The sequence below is a fragment of the Pan paniscus genome, chromosome 8, assembly GCF_029289425.2.
Source record: "Pan paniscus chromosome 8, NHGRI_mPanPan1-v2.0_pri, whole genome shotgun sequence".
In the NCBI taxonomy this organism is placed as follows: Eukaryota; Metazoa; Chordata; class Mammalia; order Primates; family Hominidae; genus Pan; species Pan paniscus.
The window spans coordinates 61,161,959-61,180,861 of NC_073257.2; the positions used below are offsets into that span (position 1 = coordinate 61,161,959).

At 47.0% G+C, this 18,903-nt stretch overlaps 2 protein-coding genes across 12 annotated transcripts in view; one reads left to right on the forward strand and one right to left on the reverse strand.

Moving 5' to 3' along the window:
- The window catches only part of WDFY4 (WDFY family member 4), a 300,371-nt gene that overhangs the window by 211,450 nt on the left and 70,018 nt on the right, over window positions 1–18,903 (forward strand). For all 3 annotated transcript variants that reach the window (XM_034930476.3, XM_057298884.2, XM_057298885.2), the window contains exons 45-47: window positions 1,223–1,343; window positions 3,992–4,077; window positions 5,611–5,673. In XM_034930476.3, coding sequence (XP_034786367.2) covers window positions 1,223–1,343; window positions 3,992–4,077; window positions 5,611–5,673 — 270 coding nt within the window. The remainder of the gene's footprint in view (window positions 1–1,222; window positions 1,344–3,991; window positions 4,078–5,610; window positions 5,674–18,903) is intronic.
- LRRC18 (leucine rich repeat containing 18) overlaps window positions 12,244–18,903 on the reverse strand; it is a 31,457-nt gene continuing 24,797 nt past the window's right edge. For 2 of the 9 annotated variants that reach the window (XM_055092776.1, XM_055092778.1), the window contains one exon: window positions 17,071–18,055. In XM_055092776.1, the coding sequence (XP_054948751.1) occupies window positions 17,208–17,975 (768 nt within the window). In that variant the 5' untranslated portion in view covers window positions 17,976–18,055 and the 3' untranslated portion in view covers window positions 17,071–17,207. Of the gene's footprint in view, window positions 18,056–18,903 lie in introns of all 9 variants that reach the window. The other 7 variants (XM_055092775.2, XM_055092773.1, XM_055092774.1 and 4 more) reach the window with 7 other exon arrangements.

The following is an 18,903-nucleotide window of genomic DNA, read 5'->3' on the forward strand; positions in this document are numbered from 1 at the left end:
TATTTGCTGTGGTTCCTGTTAGCATGGATGCTGGGAGCACAGATGAGTGGCTATGTCATCCCCACCAGTACCTTGACCTGGGATGTGGTTTGACCTAAGCCAAGGGTAGGAAGAAGAATTACCACTATGGCCCCACTGGGAGTCAGAGATTTTTAGGGGCAGCTCAGCTGAGAGCCAGATAGCTCTCAGGGCTGCCAAAGATGTCAGGGAGACAGGCCAAGGGTCCTGAAGAGCTCCCTGGTTTGACACGAGACATCACTCTACAGTCTCAGTGAGAGCCTCACTCACCTCTGAAGAGACCTCATCCTGAAGGTTGCCAGGGCCCAGGCCAGGCTGGGCAGCCTCTCAGGATGCAGGCGCTGTGCAGATGAGCTCCAGGTCCTGTCCTCATGCCTTGCCAGCGGCCTCTCTGCCTTCCTCTGCTCCCCTCCCTCCTCTTCCCTGTGGTGCCTGACCCCTCCTAACTCTGGTTTGCATTCAGTCTCACAGTCAGCTGACTTCCCTCAAACCTCCCTGCCAAGTGCTCTGTACTCCCCAATCCTGCCATGAAGGGTCTGAGTCCTGCCAGTCCCTGTGGCAGCCACAGGCCACACCTGACTCAGTTACCTTGTCCAGCCTCTCAGCCCTGCCAGGGAAAGAAGTCATTCAATACAAAACGAGAACACCTGGGCAGAGGGACTAAGGTGTGTGGCACAGCAAGTATCCTGGGGCTGAGACTGTCATGCCTGGGCAGAGGTAACTGGCACAGCGCCAGCCTGGGCATGGGGGAGCCAGGGAAGAGAGGCCACAGGAACCCACGAGGGCTCCTGGGCATGGTTTACAGTCACGCACAGGACCCATGAAGCCCTCCCTGCTGGCCCCCACTCTCACCCAGGGGCCTTCTCACCCCGACCCTCATACCCTTTGTCAGCATCATCCTGGAAACTGTGCCGTCATATTGCTGTCCCCTGGCCTGGTGAGGCTGACACCCCACCCTGTTCCTCCAGGGCAGGGCAGCTTTCACGTGTCAGCGGCCAGTGCTAGAGCTGACATGGGCAAGCACTCAGCAAGGATTTCTCAGATGAGTAGGGCTAGCACACTGGTTGGCAGTGACCACCGCACTTCTCTGATGTGTCATTGGAAATGTGGGTGAGGCTGGTGGAGGGCAGGAAGAAGAAGAAGCCTGCCCGTGTCCTCACTCTGATGTCTGAACATGTGCCCTGCATGCCTGTTTCCTTTTCAGCATCAGCGATCCGTTCATTTTCAACCTGTGCAGCAAAGACAGGTCCACTGACCATTACTCGTGCCAGTGCCACAGCTACGCTGACATGCGGGAGCTACGGCAGGCTCGCTTCCTCCTGCAGGTAAGCACACTGGGTGCTAGCACGCCTGGGGCCTGCGAGAGGCAGGGCCATGGGACAGGTGGTCCAGGAGCCATCCAGAGACACACCTCTGTGACTCTTCTTTGTGCCTATGCACAGCCCAGTGCCCTTAAGGAGACACCCGCGAGTTCCCTGGGCTTGTGGTGGCCCTGGTCCCAGGTGGGAGTTCTGACTTCTGCTCCACTCTGCAGTCCTTGCCTTTGGCTGTTGGGCCTTTTGCTGTGTCTTTTAGGATTTAGCTGCTTCGCTGTTTTGCTCTTGACATAGCCCAGAGCTGCCTTGGAGATTTAGGAATGCAGGGCAGGACAGATACATTGCCTCCCAGTAGAGCTGATAACTGGGAGTAGAGTGCCCTCTGCCCTGCCCTGCCCACAGGGGTAAGACCTCCCTTGCTGACATACTCTCCCCCTTTCTCCCCAAGGTGCTCGCCTATTGCCAAGCTCCTGCTTGGCCCTGTTTCTGGAGCCAAGTGGTTTAGGGATCTCCCAGCTGCCCCCTCCAACTAGGATCTTTCAGTGCCTCACCCATACCTTCAAGGGCTTAGCCAGGCATGCAACAGAGATGGTGGCTCCTTTCAGAGGAAAAACTCAGCCATAAGCTGGTCATAACCTCCCACTTCTCATCCCACTTCACAGATAGATCACACTTTCTAGAAACATCACCTGAGCAGCAAAGGGAGTAGGGTAAACTTCAGGGGCCCCCAGTGACATCAAACACATCTTGCCTTCATTACCTCAAGCTCAGCAATAGCAAAGCTGCATCCCCAGTCCCTGGGCCTCCAGGGCAGCTGGCAGAAAAGGGGATCCTGGGGACCACGTGACAGGAGGGTCAGGATCTCTTTCCACCCTCTCTACAGGATCACTGTTAGTTCCAAAGGCCAGCAAGAGAGCAGTGCTTGGCCTAGATGAACTAGACATTTTTCATTTGTAAATCTATTTTCTGTAGGTAGGTCATTGATCATCCAGTGACCCCTCCTGCAAGAGGGCTCATTATCATTCTCTGAAACTGAAGCTCAGGGTGGCCTTTAAGGTGGGGGAAATTCCTGAAAGGCCCCAGCTGCCCTCCTGTCAAGGGTTTGCCAGCAGCTCCACTCTAGCCCTCTAATGAGCACTCTTCCTCCCTCTGCTGCTTTTGCCTGCAACACAGTTAGTTCTCATTTTGCCTGAGCTTCCTGAGGGCCTTTGCAGGGTGAGGGAGCAGGAAGAGCAGAGTGGAAGTAGCAGCCCTGCCCTGATGGTTCTGGGCAGTGCTGCTGGGTCTGGGCCAATCTCCACCTCAGCTCTGCCACATTAGCTCCTGTGGGCACCTCTCTGGTTTCCTTGCCCTTCAGTGAGCAGGAGGCCATGTCCTGCCTTTCCACTATTATACATACAGCACTGAGTACAATTTTAGGCACAAAATAGGTACTCAAAATTATTTTTTAGGATTATATGTCTACCTTACATGTTATATAGAGTAGCAGATAGGTATCAGTCAGTGGGGTTTTTTCCCCAAGCACATGGTGATTGTTTCCAGAGGGTTGGTTCACCTGAAGTGGTGGAAGCCAAAGGGAGAGCTTTTTGAGCAAGGCCACCATTTGTCCATCCCTGGATTCTCCCAGGAGAAAGGCAGAGCTTGGCACTCAAGGTATCCAGGGCAAGCTGTACCCTCCACAAATTCTGCATTCACTTCCTGTTTTGCACATTATTTATATTTCTATTTGTAGAAAAAAATCCAAGAGTCTCCTGTCCACTAGCAGAGGAGAGAAGGTATGGAACATCTTTGCAGATACCTTCTCTCTGCTCAGGAGAGTTAATGAACTGGACTTTGAGAACTCACTTCCAGCCAGGTAGATGCAGGACAGGACTCTGCTATTGGGTGCAGTACCCACCTCTGAGTCTGAACCTTACCCCACCCCATCCTTCCCTCCATGTACAGGTCTCATCTCTCCCTAACTCTCCCTTCAGCCCTGGGAATTCTCTCTCCTTGGCCTCATCTCATCCCTGAGGCTTATCTTATAGGTAACTCACTCTATCTCTTATTCCAAGTTTATTATTTACATAGCTTGGAATAGAAGGGAGTTAGAGAGGAAACAAGGATGGGAGAAAAAAAAAGAAAAGATAGTTATGTGCATTTAATTTAGGCATTAAGGAAGTACCCCTGACAAAAACTTTACTATGCCAGTGGGGCCACATCAAAATGGCCTGGGCAGGGGACCCTGTGCTGCTTAAGTCTGTAGATCAACCCACGATGCTGCCCAACTGCACCCACTGAACTAGCTTCCCTAGTTCAGTTTCTGGTAAGTTGACCCCCTGGCTCACCCATGCCATAACTCAGAAGTGAAAATGTCTGAGGATGGCATGGGTGCTTTCTCTCATGTCTGCCTCACGCTTGCCCTGGGAGTGGACCTTTTGCTTCCTGCTTCAACAGAACTCCAAGCTGTGGTCAGGCCCCCTGCCCTCCCACACATTCTGCAGAAGCACCCCATCCCTGTCACGAAGGTCTTCCTACCGCGGGAACTCAAAAGGACCACCCAGGAAGGGTCTTCTGACACGGAGACCCGCAATGACCCATTTCCAGCAGCTGTGTCACCCTGGGGCGTCTCTAGTCCACAAAATATCAGGAGCATTAAAAGGGGCTTCTCTTCACAGGATATCGCCCTGGAGATCTTCTTCCACAATGGATATTCCAAGTTTCTTGTCTTCTACAACAATGATCGGAGTAAGGCCTTTAAAAGGTAAGAGCTTGAAAATCCTCCTTCTGAGGAAACTGATCCTGAACTGAGAGCAGAGGGGCAGAGAACACTCAGCTCTGTGCTCAGGAAAAGTGTTCTCAACCCACAGTGAACGCCACTCAGGCTGGGCCCAGGGAGGCACTGCTGGCCTGCAGAACTGCCAAGTCATGAAATGATGTACGGGAACAGGCAGAGAAGGCCCTTCCTTCAGTCCTAGGAAGCAGGCTCCATTTTCCTGAAGTGAAGTGGCATAGAACAGGAAGTGAGAAAAAAATTACGCAGCTACCACAGAGTTAAGGAACTGGCTGTTTAATGGGCCTTCCAGAATGTTCTGGCTTTATTTTCTAATTTTCCAAGTAATTTTTTTGGCTTAATCTTTCTTTCTGATCCCAGTTGCCAATTTTAGTTGCTCCAATTTCGTATTTCATTGGAAGGAATTCCAAACAACTGATTTCCCACATGTGCATTGAACATGTTTTTTCTTAAAGAGAGAAGCCTGCTGTTGTAGTTAACTTCTCTTTCTCCAGATGGATCAGTTTAAGAAATCTAAGCCAGTGTGTAAGTTCTTAATACCATGGTTATTTGTTTTTATTACCATTAAAGTTATAGATCAGTAGATTGGTTTGTAGTGAATCTAGAAAGAACAGAAAGGAAGGTCAGTTCCTCATCATTATAGACCACAGAGAGGCTGATTAACAGAGGGAGTGGTTATGTGCTGCTCCATGTGGGCTGGAAGTTCTGAGGTGAGATTTGATATCCGCTGACCAAGGAGCCTATTTTGTGCTCAGAAATTCAAGCCCTGCCTTCTAGTGGCCCTGTGGAACTGGCACCCAGGGCCCACTACTGCATCCAAGAGGCAGGGCCAGGGTGGAGAAAAACAACTGTAGAGAGGCTTTTGTGCTAGTTCTAGGCGCACTTCCTTGGACTCAGGTGAGCCTGCTCATGCGGTTCTTCCATGCTGCTGCTAGATTGCCCCCTAAAATTATATTCAAGGCCTAGTTTAGACCAAACCAAACAAGCAGACATACAACCCATTAAACTTGATTCATTTCCCCCTATGGTTTCTGTTCATTAAACAAAGTTTTTCGCAGTTGATCTAGAAATCTTACACCTCCATAACTCAGGATGTGAAGGTGGCCTAATGCGGACTCCACAACCACTACCCACTCGGCTCAAGGAGCCTGGCATTAAGATGGCATTTGTCCTCACAGCAACGCACTGGAATATACAGCAGGGTTCTTGACATTGGCAATGTTGTCAAGTGCCTGGCCCAGAGGCGGTACCTCACACACACTGCCTAAGTAATTATTGTTTTATTGTTGTCATTGTTGGTATTAAGGCAATAGTGTGTAATGCCAGAGAGTGCTGAGGGTTGCCTCAGAGGTACACCCAGGCCTGGTGTTCGACCTGGGGGAAGGATGGAGCGAGGGGGAGCAATAATGAGCCCAGCTTCCTGCCTGACTCCGGAAATGCCTCTGCAGCAGGAGAAAGGGTCTTGACTCTGCTGATGGAATTATCCCTTCCCTTTTCATGTAGCTTCTGCTCTTTCCAACCCAGCCTGAAGGGAAAAGCCGCCTCGGAGGACCACCTCAATCTAAGGTAATGGCGGGTAGCCATGCTTTCTGGGCATGGCACTGCCCTGGCTTTGATGTTCCTCCTCTGCCTCATCCCACTCTAAAGAAGTCTTGCAGAGAGCATGCCCAACTGTTTCCCTCATTTTTCTCTCTCCTATTCCTATACATCCTTCATCCTACTCCTGAAATTCCTTCTGCCAGTTAAACCTCTGTGAACAGACTTGAAGTCTCACATGCCCTGTGGCTTTTTCAGACCCAAGTGGCAGGAAGCCATCCTCTGCCTTTGGTGACTGAGCAGGTGGCGCAGAGGTGTGGAGTCAGGCCCAGCCTTGGAGTTCAGGCCCTCCCGTGGGGGTGTGTGAGAAATCCCATGCTGTCCCTCCTGTGATGAGGGTTTCTGAACGCTTAGAAGCTAAATTCATACAAGATGGTGTGCGAATCAGACGTTAATTTAGGAATCTGTGCTATGGGGCGTCTCTCCCAGTGAATGAATTGCTTGCAGTCCTCCCAACCCCTGCCAGGTCCCCTTTCCAGCTACCCAGTTCTCTGGAAGGCCACTTAGGGATCAGTAGGTGTTTTTATTTCAGTCGGGGTGAGACTAGAAGAAGGTGGTAGCTGGTTTTCTACAGGAATGTGTGGGGACCAATCAAGAGGGTGTCCCCAGGAATGACATTCAAGATATTTATAATCAGTATAAAATGGGTCTCGCTAATTCCTTCAAAATTATTTATTAATAGCTTGTGATACATGGTATTTGCTTGTTGATGGAGCAACAAGCAAATAGAAAAAAAAAATCCCCTGTCCTTATTGAGTTCACATTCTCACCAGGAGGACAGACATAAACCAATATAAATGAGTGAACTATAAAGCATATTAGATAATTATAAGTGTAAGTGTAAAAAACCAAGCAGATAGAGGTGGGCATTGAAATCTTAGATGAGGTGGCAAGCGAAGCCCTTATCAAGAAAACAATCTTTAAATTAATACTTGGCCGGGCGTGGTGGCTCACTCCTGTAATCTCAGCACTTCGGGAGACCAAGGTGGGCAGATCACCTGAGGTCAGGAGTTCAAGACCAGCCTGGCCAACATGGTGAAACCCTGTTTCTACAAAAATACAAAAAATTAGCTAAGCATGATGGCAGGTGCCTGTAATCCCAGCTACTTGGGAGGCTGAGGTGGGAGAATTGCTTGAACCCAGGAGGTGGAGGTTGCAGTGAGCTGAGATCACGCCACTGCACTCCAGCCTGGGCGACAGAGCAAGACTCCGTCTGAAAAAAAAAGGTGGAGAAACATGTTATGCAGTTAATTAAGTAAAGAGTGTGTCAGACCCAGGGAAGAGCAGGGCATGGCTGAGGCTTATAAAATTGGAGTGCAGGGAGTTAGTTGGGGTGGAGGTGAGGGAGGTCACAGGGGATAGTTGGTGCAAGATTCTCATGTCGGTTTTTATTCCAAATAGATGGGAAGCGTTGGAGGATTTTAAGCAGAGGGATGATATGAACTGACATATTAATAAGAATCACTCTGGCTGCTGTGCCAAGAATAGACTGGAGTGGGTCAAAGGCAGAAGCTGGAGACTAGTTAGGAAGCTATTGCTGGAGGCTGTTGCAGTAATCCAGGTGAGAGACGATGGTGGCTTGGATCAGGAACATGAAAGCAAAGATAATATGATGTGATCAGATTATGGACATGTTTAAAGGTACATTTGATGGGATCTGATGACAAATCAAGTGTGAGAAATGCATGTATGTGACAGAGGACTTAAGGATAAGACAGAGGATTTAGGCTTCAGCAATTGGAAAATTAAATGAGGATGATCACAGGAAGAGTGGCTGTAGGGCCACTGTGGCTATCTGAAGCTCAGATTTAGACATGCGAATTTTGAGATGCCTATCATACATCTCAAAGGCATTGTGGAGCTATTGGGCATATGAATTTGGAGTTCAAGAGAGAGGTTCAAGTGAAACATAAATTTAGAATAGTGTTTAAAGTCATGAGAATGGGCAAGATTATCAAGAATGCATGCACATGGAAGAGATCAGAGGACTGTGCCCTGGGCACACCAAACTTACCCTCTGGTAAGGACATGGGCAGAGCCAGCTGAAGAGATGGGGAAGGAGTAGCCAGAAAGGTAGCAGAAACTGTAGGTGTGGAAGACGTCCTGGAAGCCAGGCAGAGTGACTCAACGTGGGAGTGGTCGAGTGTTGTTGATAGGCCAAGTGGGATAAGAACTGAGAAATGACCATTGAGCTTCATAACATGAGAGTCATTGATGACCTTCAATAGACTAATTGCAGTGGCTACTAGCAGAGGCTCCTATTGTGCCAGGCACTTACCCTTTATAGATTGTGGTGAAGTGCAAGGCATGCCAGGGTATGGTCCAGGGGACCCGGGCAGCAGTGGATCGCTGGAGTTGGGGTGGCTGTTTACCAACTGTAATGGGCATAGTTTAATAGTTCAACAACAGGATAGTCCTAATTGTGCATATCTGCTGAATTTCAGCCCTGCTGATCTCATATTGTTTATGTTTCATATAAGCCTTTATGTTCATACTTGGATTTCTCAGCACTGTTTCAGTACAAGGTAAAAAGCTATTTCAAACTAATTGAAGCAAAAAAAGAAGATTCATGATAGCATCTACCTGAAGGTCAAAAATGGTCTGGCTCCAGGCATGGCTGGACCACTAGGCACAAGTAAGTCTGCAGGAAGTGGTGGCTCTCCCTCTCTCAGGGAGGATTTTACTTGGCCTGGCTCCATTTCTCATAGGCGTTCTCATCACAGGGGCACCGATGCCCCCAACAGCTCCAGACTGACAGTCAATCACGCAGGAATCCCACCACACACCATACATGCTCTATCCCGGTAACTTTAGCAAAACTTCCCAAACTGTCATTTTCCCCAGTTAGGTTAATTACATGCCCATCCCAGAACCAATCAAGTGTTTTCATTGGCTGGATCGGAGGGATGTACCCACCCAGCTTCTGGGGATAGGGTCAGTCCCACCCAACTACATAGACCAAATTGAGGGGAGTATGGTTCCCTGAGAAAATCAAGGTTCTGTTATCCACAAGGGGGTGAGCACTGAGGTTGTCAGCAAAAGCAGGTGGCCACACATGGTTCCACGCAGAGGGAAGTTCCAAGCCGCAGTGCTCATGGGCTGCAGATGGTTTTCTCTCTCCCTGGAGCAATGCTGCATCAATCATGACACACATCACTTCACTGAGCTCCATTGTCTCTGCAGCTCACCCTTTGATGAACCTATTCTGTAATGTCACTCAGTTACAGCATAGCTGTCCCTATGACTGTGGGTAGCTCTCTGTCCATTATTTGTCTTTTGTCCTCAGAATCTTAGTGTTGCCTTGCCTGGAAACACTTACCTTCCTCCACATACCTTCTGCTCCAAATATAGAGGGGCAGGTAGAGGAGGGGCAGAGGGAGGAATGCAGAAGAGGAGCTTACCCCCAGCTGTGCCCACTAAGTTAGAGGCCCCTCAGAAATGATTGCCAGGTTGGAGGAAGATGATGACCTGTGGATGAGTCAAATGTCTGGAGATTACTCCTTACTCATCCCCAGGTTGATGATGACCTGCAATGTCAACCTGTGTACCACCTTGCTTCTGTGGCACAGTTGAGCCCCATTCTGATTTTATTTCCAATGTGATTATTTTTGCCATCATGGCTACCTGATCCCACTGGAGCAGGGTCTTCCAGGGCTATGCTGGGTCATGCCTGGCACAGTCTCAGCACAGCTCCAGGTTGGAGACCCTTGGCGAAGCTTCTGGGGTCATCTAGGAACAGTGCTTGGTGCTCCAGAGGAGTGCTCATCTCAGTTCATGGAAGGAGAGCCTCAGCAAAATGCGGACACCCCACAGAGTGCTGACCCTCGGCTCTGAGGCCACCCATGCAGTGAGGGCATGTGGCAAGACTGTGCTAAATAAACAGCCCCGGGCTTCAGGATCAAGCTGATTTGGGCTCATAGTAGGTGCCCAGTAAATTGTAATCCTTCTGCCTAATTTTAGAATCACCTGATGTGTGTTTGGGCATGTTAACAGAAGAATTGATTAAAAGCATGTGGCTCTCCTTGCTCTCAGCTCCTCGGAGTGGCCCCCTTTCCAGCCTTTCTCTTGCCAGCCCAATTGTGGCTTCAGGAGCTCCAGGGTGGGAAGGCAGTGGTGGCCCCCAGCCATAGGAGGGCTTGGCTGGCCACTGACATATGCCTGGAATGAAGCTGATGATTTTTCTTTTGGATCACTGGAGGCAATAATCATAGAATGAGTCTTGAAAAATGCCTAGCTGCTTGTTAGTCACTCTAATGAATGTGGACTTCTTACCTATAAAGGAGGTGTGTGTGCCGTTCTGAGGGTTTTCAACTGGCCCATGACCCTTGGCCTAGGCTACAGATTTTCATGCCCTAAACTTTCAGCTTTTGATGACTCATGTGGCTCCTTTGGACACCATCCCATACATACAGGAAAATCAGAGCTTTTGGTACCAGAGTTTTGCTGAGGCTTTCAGTGACAATGGTTGCCTCCATAACTATATATATGCTAAGGAGGCTCTCTGGGCCTGAATTCCAAGTAGAAAATACTTGCAAAGCCTGCATGAATCCTGTCCCCATGGTATAGGACTGAACCTTTTGAAGACAGCATGGTAGCCTGTTCAGACTTCTGTGGGGTGCAAGGTTCTGCAAGCCGACAGGGCCTTCTAACATATGCCAGCTAGAGCTGTTGGATGAGTCCTGCTCTGTGGTGTTGAATACCGGCAGGATTTTTGAGATGTAAAAAGACCAATCAGAAAAGGAGAAATGATGGCAGGAACTGCAGGGAAAGGGGGCAGCTAGCTGGAATGCACTTGTGGATAAACACACATCCTCACACTTAAATGTACTCATGCCCTTCCAGAAAGGGCTACAGACAGCTTCAAAATTAAACACAGGGTACAACCATCCTTTAACAATTACCCAACACTCCTTTAAAGGGGAAAAAATAGGTGTGGTCATGTGGAGTGATTTAGTTACTCTAATTGTCCTGAGACTAAGAAAACTAAAACAAACAATCATATTGGCTTATATTATTTTCCAGGGATAGATAATAAGAAACAGGCTTTTGCGATTTTTTTTTTTATTTCTGGAACATACTTTCTCTTGGTGCTGAATATCAAATTTGGTTCTTCTCTAAAGGATCGTGGGTACCAAAGGTGGCAATTCCTTTTTAATAAAACATACAAAAAGAGTGCTGGGGAGCCTAATTCTCTGTATCAGTTCTCTGCATGAATGGGAGCCTAACATTCGCACTTATTTTTGTACAGGCATTTCTTTGGGAAGCTAACAATACCTGGCTCAGTTACATTGCTTTCTAATGACCTCAGTTCATACTGAGCCCAGATTTTAGAAAACTCAGAGAAATACAAGGCTAGGATGCCTATCTGATTCTCTTTCTCCCAAATCTCTCTTGGGCTCAGCACATATTTTTGGATAAACTGGAAACATCCACCATGTCATTGAGGCAAAAGCATCCCTGGGCTGGAGAAAGCCACTGGGTGTGAGATGGTGCTTGTATTCAGGGCCTGATTGTACCTGGGTGTTTGCAGTTCCTAAAATCATTCTTAACTGTATAAATTCTTCATATATAATGTTTAGAATGAAATTTATTTTGGGGGTGCCAAGATTTACAGTTGAACATTTTCAGTTTATTGTTTCCTTTAGAGATTATCTTTGAAAAATAATGAAAGACAAATAATTTAGAAAACCTACCATAAGAACCTATGCGATTCCCATGAGAATATGACCTTCCGTGGTAATTAACCACACCCCAGAGGCACCACAGTTAGCTGGGGGGAGGCTAAAGTTCAAGCTCCACTTCCTAGCATTTCTCCTCCTTCAATCCTGCCCCCTAGAGATTCATGCCATTGGCTACAGATCTGTAAGGTACACAATTGCTTAACCAGTAAAGGTAGTGCTGGCTCCACCACTGAGTAGAGAAGCATGGTCCTTGGATTTCTTGCTGTACTGAAGCCCTGGGAGCACAACTGTGGAGACCAAACTACTCATATCCTCTGTCTATACCAGAGTCACTGGGACCAGAGGCGAACGGCACCTGGCTGCAGACTCAAAATGAGAGTGACAGCCAGTGCTGCAGCATCTAGGAGCTTGTTCACACAGTTGGCTTTGTGGGCCATGAGCATCCGAGCCCTGGCCATTCTGCCTAGGTCATGCTCAGACCTTGGCCCTGGCCCCATTCCATGTTCATCTTTGTCTGGCTGTACTAGGTTCATGCCTCATCTCTGCTGTATCCTTAGCCGTAACCTCAGATCCCTTCCAGGGCAAAAGCCTGATGCAAGCCCCAGTCACTATAGCAAGCCTGCCCTTTTTCCTTCCAACTCTACCCAGCCACATTGCTTCCACAACGTTTATGCTCCCATACCACCAGGGGTGGGGAACAGGTGTGCAAATGCCCAGGAATGCTGATGAGCAACCCACTGGTTCAAGGTTTCTCCCATCCTAGTTGCCCCCTGTGCCCAGCTACCTCCAGAAAACCTGGGACATAGAGAATTCATGCAGTTTCTATTTATTTTGCAACTTTTTCAGGAATCTGCAAGAATAAGATCAACAATGGGAAATTTTAGATTAGCCGGCTGAGCCGAGGTTAAGGTGCCTGAATTGCCTTACTCTGTGCCTCAATTGTATATCTAGGCTGACTCGGTGTTTTAGATTCTCATGTTAAGCTTGCCATAGTGCCTCATAAATCAGCACTGGGCAGATGTATAAGGATCTATTGATTGTTGCATCTAGGCTGTAAGATTGTTTTTTTTTTAATTTTTATTTCAAAATATTGATTCACAGTTGCAAAAATAGTAGAGAGAGACACTGTACACCTTTCACTTAATATCCCCCTCTACCATAGTTACATTTTATATAGCTATAGCACAATTTCGGAACCAGGACACTGACACTGGTACATGTCTATGCATAGTTCTTTGTCATTTTATCACATGTAGATTTGAGTAACCACCACCACAATCGACATACACAGTTATTTTATCACCACAAAGATATCTCTGTGCTACCACTTTATAGTTATGCCTACCTCCCTGTCTTCCCCCACCATCCTTAAATCCTGGGAATCATGAATCTGTTTTTCATATCTATTATTTTTTCATTTACAGACTGTTCTATACATGGAATCATAGAGTATGTGACTTTTGGAGATGGGCATTTTTTTTTAACTGAGAATAGTGCCATTGAGATACATTCAAGTTGTTGCATGTATCAGTGGTCTGTTCCTCTTTTCGCTGAGTAGTATTCCATGATAGAAATATACCAGTTTGTTTAACAATTTGTGCATTGAGAAAAATTTGGTTGTTTCCATTTTGTGGTCATTACAAATAAAGCAGATTGTTTACATTTATTATAATTATCAAAATGTTAGAATACAAGTCTGCCATTTTATTTTTATTTTTTGTTTTTTTCCTGTTGTTCATTTCTCTGGTTTCTTTTTCCTGCCTACCTATGCACCACTGAAAGATTTGTTAAAATCCTACCTTATCTATAGTATTTTTTAGCATATTTTTCTATATAACTTTTTGTATAAATTGGAGTTGCTTGAGGTATCTTAGTCCATTTGCATTGCTATAAAGGAATACTTAAGGCTAGGTAATTTATAAAGAAAAGAAGTTTATTTGAGTCATGGTTCTTACAAGCTGTACAGGTGCCGGCACCTCCTTCTGGTGAGGGCTTTGGGGTATAGGTGCTTCCACTCATGGTGGAAGGTGAAGGGGAGCAGGCATCACATGGTGAGAGGAAGAGAGAGAGAGGAGAGGGAGGTGCCAAGGTCTTTTTAACAATCGATTTTCAACAGGATCTAATACAGTGAGAACTCACTCATTACCAAAAGGATGGCACCAGGCCATTCATGACGGACCCACCCCCATGACCTTCCATTAGGCCCCACCTCCAACACTGGGTATCAAATCTCAACATGAGGTTTGGAGGGGACAAATGCCCAAACCATATCAGTATCTCATTATACCTACATAAATTTATCACAGACTACTGGCATTGAGATGTACTAGTCTGAGTGAAATGTAGAGGCAGTAAGCCTTTTAAGTCTTAAAGTCTTAAATATTTAGTTGTCTATAATATATAATCTGTAATTTTCTTAAATTTTTATCTATATACATTTTAAAAACCACATCAAATATTTCCCAAAGTCATTTTCACACACAGGTGGGCTAAAGCTAAGGGAGGTGAAGTGAATTTGAGAAGCAAGTCGGTGGCTTGGCCAGCTCCGGCGAGCCTGGTTTCCAGAACATCTCACTTGCCACTCTGTCTTCTCCTAACTGGGGGCTTCTCCTCTTCAGAGTCGTTTATTCTGTTAGCTGAGTAGTCTTCAAGATTTTGCCACAGCTACTCTAGGAAGATGTCAAGCGTATTCTGGGGATGGAGACACAAGAAGGTGAGGCAATTGCTCCAGGCCACAGAGGCAAACACAGCAAGGGCAGAGGTCACACCAGCTCACCAAGGTCATGCCTGACCTTCAGGATGGTCAGGTTAGTGTGAATAGGGGTTTTGTTTTATTTGAGGAAAGAGAACCCCCAAGGCTTTCCTATGAAGTATTTTTATGCTTAATACAATTTCCAAGAAGTAAAGGTGACTGAGGTATTTTAGAGCATGAAGGAACACCAACATCAAACCTTTTCCTTGGCAGAAAAAGAAATAGGATGCGGAAGATGCCTCCTAACTGGTCTCTATCTCCAGTCTGCTTCGTCCTGCTGCCAGCATTTCCTGGCTAAAGAGGTGTCTGACTTGAATGCATTGAGGCGAATTCAGCCCACTGCCTGTGTATGTCTCAATCCTGGTAAAGTTAAATGCACTTGAAACTCTTCCTGAGATGTGTGATAAGAGGCAACAAAGCATGATAAAGCCCCAGAGCAAGACTGGAGTGAGTGTCAGGCCAGCCAAGCAGTTGGCAGCAAGTAAGGGTGTTGAGGACCAAGCATGGCAAGAAGTGTGCTGCAGTGGGGAAGGGAGGACGTGGACCAGCAAACCCTGGGCACCAGGTGGGCTCTGTAACCTTGATGTTTCTCTTAACTTCTCTCCTTTGCTGAACCTTTTGAATACCTAAGGAGGGAAAATTAATTCTAAAGAAAAAGTGTCTGAAGGGGGAGAAATTGAAATGGAAAGTCATCATGTAGCTACCCGGCACTGTCTGTCTCAATCATATGTCTCTGCATGGACTCTATACCTTTTGGGTCAGAGATGAAGTGACTGAAATAGCAGATTGGCTCTCTTATGGACATGTCCAAGACCTGGCAGGCTAGCGGTGGCTCCTATACCTACAGCATGGTGTCTCATCACACATGTCTCAGACACGGTCACTCCCCTCAGCTTCAGAAGGGATTCTCATGAGTCATTTCAGACATTAGGTGAAGAGAAAAATGTGAAGGACAGTGCTCAGTGCTGGCAAGGATGCCGTGAAATGGGTTCTCTACTACATTACTGGTAGGCGTATGTGTGTAAACCTTTTATGAGCTACTTGATGGCATGTATCAACATTATTGTTAAAACACACCCTTTAACACAATATTTCCAATAATGAGGCTATGCCAAGGAAATAATTAAAAATATTTTAAAATGTTTTAGTTATATAGGCTCTCATCACAAGACTATTCCCATTAGTGAAAACTGAAAACAACTTAAAGGTACAACAGTAACTTATAGTTATGTATATCTACAAGAATAACTAACTTGCAGATGTTTTAAAGTGTGGTTATTAATACCAGGTAACAGCATGGGTTTCAAAGCAGGACAGAAATGACAGGAATGCTATAATTTTAACTATGTATAAAAATATATACAGAAAAATAACTAGTAAGGAACTCTGCCAGCATTGCAGCTGACATACTATAGAATGATGGATGCTTTAAGCTACTATATTTAGTATTATGTTGTGGTTCTGTTACTTCTACAATGAAAAACACTTAATAAAGGGAAAAACTAAAATGAAAATTTTGAATCTAGATCTCCCAAGGTTTTTAGAAATGTGATAGGGTTGTCATAGCTAAGCATTACAAGAGGAAGTAAGCAGCAAGGGGTGAAGAAATGAAATGTGCTGTGTGCTGTGGTTGAAAATGTGAGAAGAAAATAAGTTAATACCACTTCACTGATGGATGCCTCTTGGTGCTTCTCATCATCCACTCAGCAAACTTGCCAACAATATAGGAAAGTCCTGGGGGAAAAAAGCCTCCCTCAAGGTATCATTCTTGATCTTTTCTTTTACGCACATGAAGGTGTGAGAGTGTGGTACACAGTGAGGCCAGAGAAGGTTCTCAGCTATTGTGAGGATTGACTTGGTTGCTGTCATTTTCTACCAAAAGATCTAGCGTAACTGGCACCACTGTTCAAAGTAGTATTTCAGCTTTGCAATGAACTAAGTTATGGTTCTGGAAGAGAACTGGCTTCTGCTGAGTACATTCTCCATGTGCTGCCTGTTTTAGAGGCACAGAACACTTGGAGTTCGGTATGGCATTATTCCCACTTCACGAGTGAGGGAACCTAAGCTATGTTAGGTGCCCAAGGGGATGCCAAGTCAGAAGCAGAGCTGCCATGGACCTAGACCTGTCCAACCTCAGAATCTTTGGCTTTTCTCTCTGCCAGGCCAGCCCTGCACATCCACGACTGGGATCTCCTGAATGCCTCAGACAGTGGTGCTCTGCCCCATCTCATTTCAGTTGCTCTCTCCTCCAGCTTGCACCAGGCAAGCCAAGCTTTCCCCAAAGGGACACGGCCCCTGCACCTAGCATGGTGCTGAGTAAGGTGTTGATTTATTGAATGCACCAACCCATACTTGCCACCATTATTTCATTTCTCCTATGAGGATCTGGAAAAACACTGAATGTAATAGGATGGGAGTGCAACTTCATTCATTCACAGCCAGTCAGAGGTCTGCAGGTTTAGCCAAGAAAGCTCATAGAGCAAGTTATGCAAGCTCAGTTCAGAGAGAAAACATTGCTTTGGGCCTAAGAAGCTGTCTGCCTATTGATGCCTTAATAATAAAACCTGCCCATTTCTGTGGTCCAGCTCTGTCCCCTACCCAACACCAAGTGCTCATCTACTTTCTTACAAACTCATGCTCTGAGATTCCTTGCCTTTGAAGCCCAGACCCAAAACATTTCCATTAAATAGCTTCACATTTGGGAGCTGGCAGTGGGCTCTGAAATGCCAGTGATAGTGAGTGTGTGGCGGCATTAGCTGCCTAGGCCACAGTGGTAGACAAGAGAGATCTGGGGGCAAGAGTAGGATGGACATGGACAGGCCCTTCCTGACTCACTGTGCCTGTACTTGTGAGTGTGTGTGCAGAGGACAGAGAAATGTGTGGAATGGCAAGGAACCAAAAGCCCTTGAATCAACACAATCACACGCCGAGAAAGTAAGGAAAGGAGTTTTATGGGCTTGGCTGAAAGAGCTGCTGCAGCCACAGGGGAGCCCTTGGTTTCCTGTGGATGTAGCCCACTGCCCTCTTCCCTCCCTCTCTCTTTCCCTTCTGCCTCAGGGTCAGGTTCCAAGTCACCTCCAGTCTTCCCAGGAGTCCTTGGCCATGGAATTGGGTGAGATCAGATTGGGAAAGATGGTCTTTCTCGGTGTTGTCGTGGCCATGTTCTTGATTCTATTCAGGTTGTCCCGGGCGTTTTGGCATTTTCTCAGGCAAGCCGCACACAGATCCTTCTCCTCCACAACATACAAGTTCTCCAGCCTCCTGATGGAGTCTATGAACATTTCCGACTCACCTGGCTTTGGAAAGGGGTTCCGCTTTATGTTGAGCTTTTTCAGCTTGGGGAGCTTGGACATGCTCACGGGGATGTTGTTCAGTAGGTTGTCATGGAGCCCTACCTCGTGGAGCTCCTTCAGGGCCCCCAGCGTGGTGGGCACACTGTCCAGGTGGTTCAAGCCTAGGTTCACAGTGCGGATGTTCTTGAGTTGCTTCAGCTCCACGGGCAGCCCGTTGCTGGTCAGCCGGTTGTTGCTGACGTTGAGGTAGAGCAGGCTGGTCATCTGGCCAATGGACTGAGGCAGCTTGTCTATGTAGTTGCTGTGCAGGTCCAGCCACCGGAGGTTCTGGAACTTGGAGATGGAGTCAGGGATCTTCCTGATCAGATTCCGGCTAAGGTCCAGCTCGTCCACGTCACTAAGGCGCAGAATACACTTGGGGAAGGTGGTAATTCCCATCTTGCTCAAGTCAAGGCGCTTTTTCCCATCAAAAGTGATTTTGATGCAATTCTTGGCCACCTTGAGGTTGATCTTCTTGCCCTTGGGGCCTTTCTCACCCTTAACCATGTTCTTTTAGTGAGGGAGTGTTAGAAGTTTGTTGTTCTGATTGGATAGTGATCAGTGTGAGGAAAAATCATGAAAAACTGCTGAAAGATAAGAAAACATCTGGTTAGGAGATGCCAGAGGGCACTGGGCTCCCCCACGTCATGAGGCTTTGCTCTTCAGTGGTTTAAAAAGCAAGAAAGAGGATTGCAGAGAGAAGTCACGGCAAAGTGGGCCCAGCCCAGCCATAGATTGTCAGCAAACTGTGTGCCTTCTTCAGACTTTGATTTTCTTGGATGTTAAAATAGGAGGTGCAGGGTCAGCCTGAAGGACAGTAAATGTCCCTCTAGCCGTGTCATGCCCCGACTTATAAATACTCTCCACTGTCCCAGACTGTCACGTACCCCCCACCCAGAGCCGTGTGTGTGTGTTCTTGGATATCTGCCCCTTCCTAGACCCCTACATTGAGCTAGGATTTCCTGAAGTTTTCATACAAGTTCCTGGGGAGGGACTGCTGAGTTTTCAAGCCAACATAAGCCTGGATCTTAAAGAATAAGGTGGGTACTAAGACCAACTTCTCACATCCCTCTTCCCCTAATGGACCCAGAGGAACTAGTGAGGCCTTGGCTACAGTGCAACTGTAGCCATGCGGAAAAGCCTGTTGCTCAGCCCAGGGATATCAGGGTGTGCCATTGCTGTGCCCAGCAGCACCATAACTCCCCATCATGAGCACACAGGGGGATGGGGGGTGCGGGCAAAGCTCATGGAGAATGCTGCCTTTTCCATCTCCTGCCCCTTCTCTCATCCTTCACACTGGACTTCAACTCCTCTGCACAGAAACTTGATAAATGGCCGTGACTGCCTCAGTGCAGGGAAGCAGAATGTCAATGTGATGTGATGGGGATTATGGCTTCTGCATGCTTGGCTTAGAAGTCCAGCTCTATTCTACTCA